Source organism: Arachis ipaensis, chromosome B04 (genome assembly GCF_000816755.2).
Source record: "Arachis ipaensis cultivar K30076 chromosome B04, Araip1.1, whole genome shotgun sequence".
Taxonomy (NCBI): domain Eukaryota; kingdom Viridiplantae; phylum Streptophyta; class Magnoliopsida; order Fabales; family Fabaceae; genus Arachis; species Arachis ipaensis.
This window is the reverse complement of record NC_029788.2, coordinates 2,526,629-2,528,130: the sequence shown is the minus strand read 5'-3', so window position 1 is coordinate 2,528,130 and position 1,502 is coordinate 2,526,629. Positions and strand designations below refer to the sequence as shown.

Below are 1,502 nucleotides of genomic sequence, written 5' to 3'. Positions count from 1 at the left end.
TGAAAGTAAAACAATAATTTTTTTTTTGATAAATATTTAATAAAACAAAACTAAAACACATAATAAAAATACATACAAATACGCTGAAATTTTTTCTTGAGATCAGTCATGTGCTCGCTATTAGTTATTCTGAAATAGTAATCAGCATATGTGCTCTGATCGACACAATTTGATGGATTTGCTGTGCCAATCGCCAATACAGTTGCAGGACCTTCTGTTCTTTGACCATTGCGGATCTCACTCACAGATACCATCTTTTCTATTAGTTGTGTTTTTTCGATAGCAAAGCTTCGCTATGTTCTTTGGAATAGCAAAGCTTATTAGCTATGTAGTTTGATATTTTGGTGAAGACTTAGACAAGGAGAGGAGGGATATTTATATGCATCAGATTAGGGGCATATTTGGAATTAAATGGTCGAATTGGAACATATACATAAAACGTGCTCATTATTGTCATTATTGTCATTATTGTGTGTGGATGGCGGCTCAGATTGTGGCTAAAATTTTTATATATGGATAATTTTAATGTGAAATACAAAAATATTTGATGATTTTGGTGTTCTACAGGATTGTGGTAGTAGCACAAAACGTCACTAACGTTTTGTAATAAAAAAAATTTTTTAATCATCAAAGAACAAAAAGTCACTGACGTTTTGTTAAAAAAATATTATTTTAATTGAAGAAACACAAAACGTCATTGACGTTTTGTAAATGGCCATAGTTGTGTTCAACACACAGTTTAGTTCATGATGAAGGATTTCACAATAAAAATTTAGTCAAATCAGTTAAATTATTTAATGGCTCTCAATTATTAACTTCACGTGAAGTCGAGTGTAACTGAGTATCCACCTAAAATTTTATATATGTGAGGCTATTTGAACAGATGCAGTAGACAGTTGGACAGCACATGCTTCGTTAGTACCATTTATCTATGTCATGTAGAAATCTCTTCGAAGCAAAAATGTTTGTGTTATTTATTAATTAATTAAAATATTTATAAGTGATGGTGATGTTATCATTTTTTATATAAATTAAACTTCATTATTCAAAGTGAACATAATGTTAGTTTGACTGGGCGTGTGAGGAGTTTGGTGGATACAATGGAGTTTACCACCACATATGAGTCTGGTATTAATTAATTACTCTTGCTTCTTGACCAAATTAAACAATAACATAATTGACTATATTACTTTATAGTTTTTATTAGATAGATATTTTACAACAAGAAAAACAGTACAAAAAGAGAGTTTGATGTAGTTTAAGGAAACCGCAATAGTTTAAATAAGGAGTTAAAATCTGATAGCTAATTAGGGTGTTATTAGTTTTTTAAAAAATTGGAAAGTGGGTTTATAAAAATTAATGTAATTAATATATTAAATTTAAAAACTAATTAAAAATTGATAATTTATTGGCTAAATAACATTTTTCTAATTTTACGATGCTTTTAAAAAAAAATATTGCAATAATACATTTGTTTAAGATATATCAGTAAAGTAAATTAT

At 28.2% G+C, this 1,502-nt stretch overlaps 1 protein-coding gene and 1 long non-coding RNA gene across 2 annotated transcripts in view; one reads left to right on the top strand and one right to left on the bottom strand.

The window, feature by feature from the left end:
- LOC107638245 (stilbene synthase 3-like) overlaps positions 1–344 on the bottom strand; it is a 1,605-nt gene extending 1,261 nt beyond the window's left edge. The window contains exon 1 of the mRNA XM_016341421.2: positions 77–344. Coding sequence (XP_016196907.1) covers positions 77–254 — 178 coding nt within the window. The 5' untranslated portion in view covers positions 255–344. The remainder of the gene's footprint in view (positions 1–76) is intronic.
- The window catches only part of LOC110270840, a 25,182-nt gene that overhangs the window by 17,722 nt on the left and 5,958 nt on the right, over positions 1–1,502 (top strand). The window lies entirely within an intron of this gene.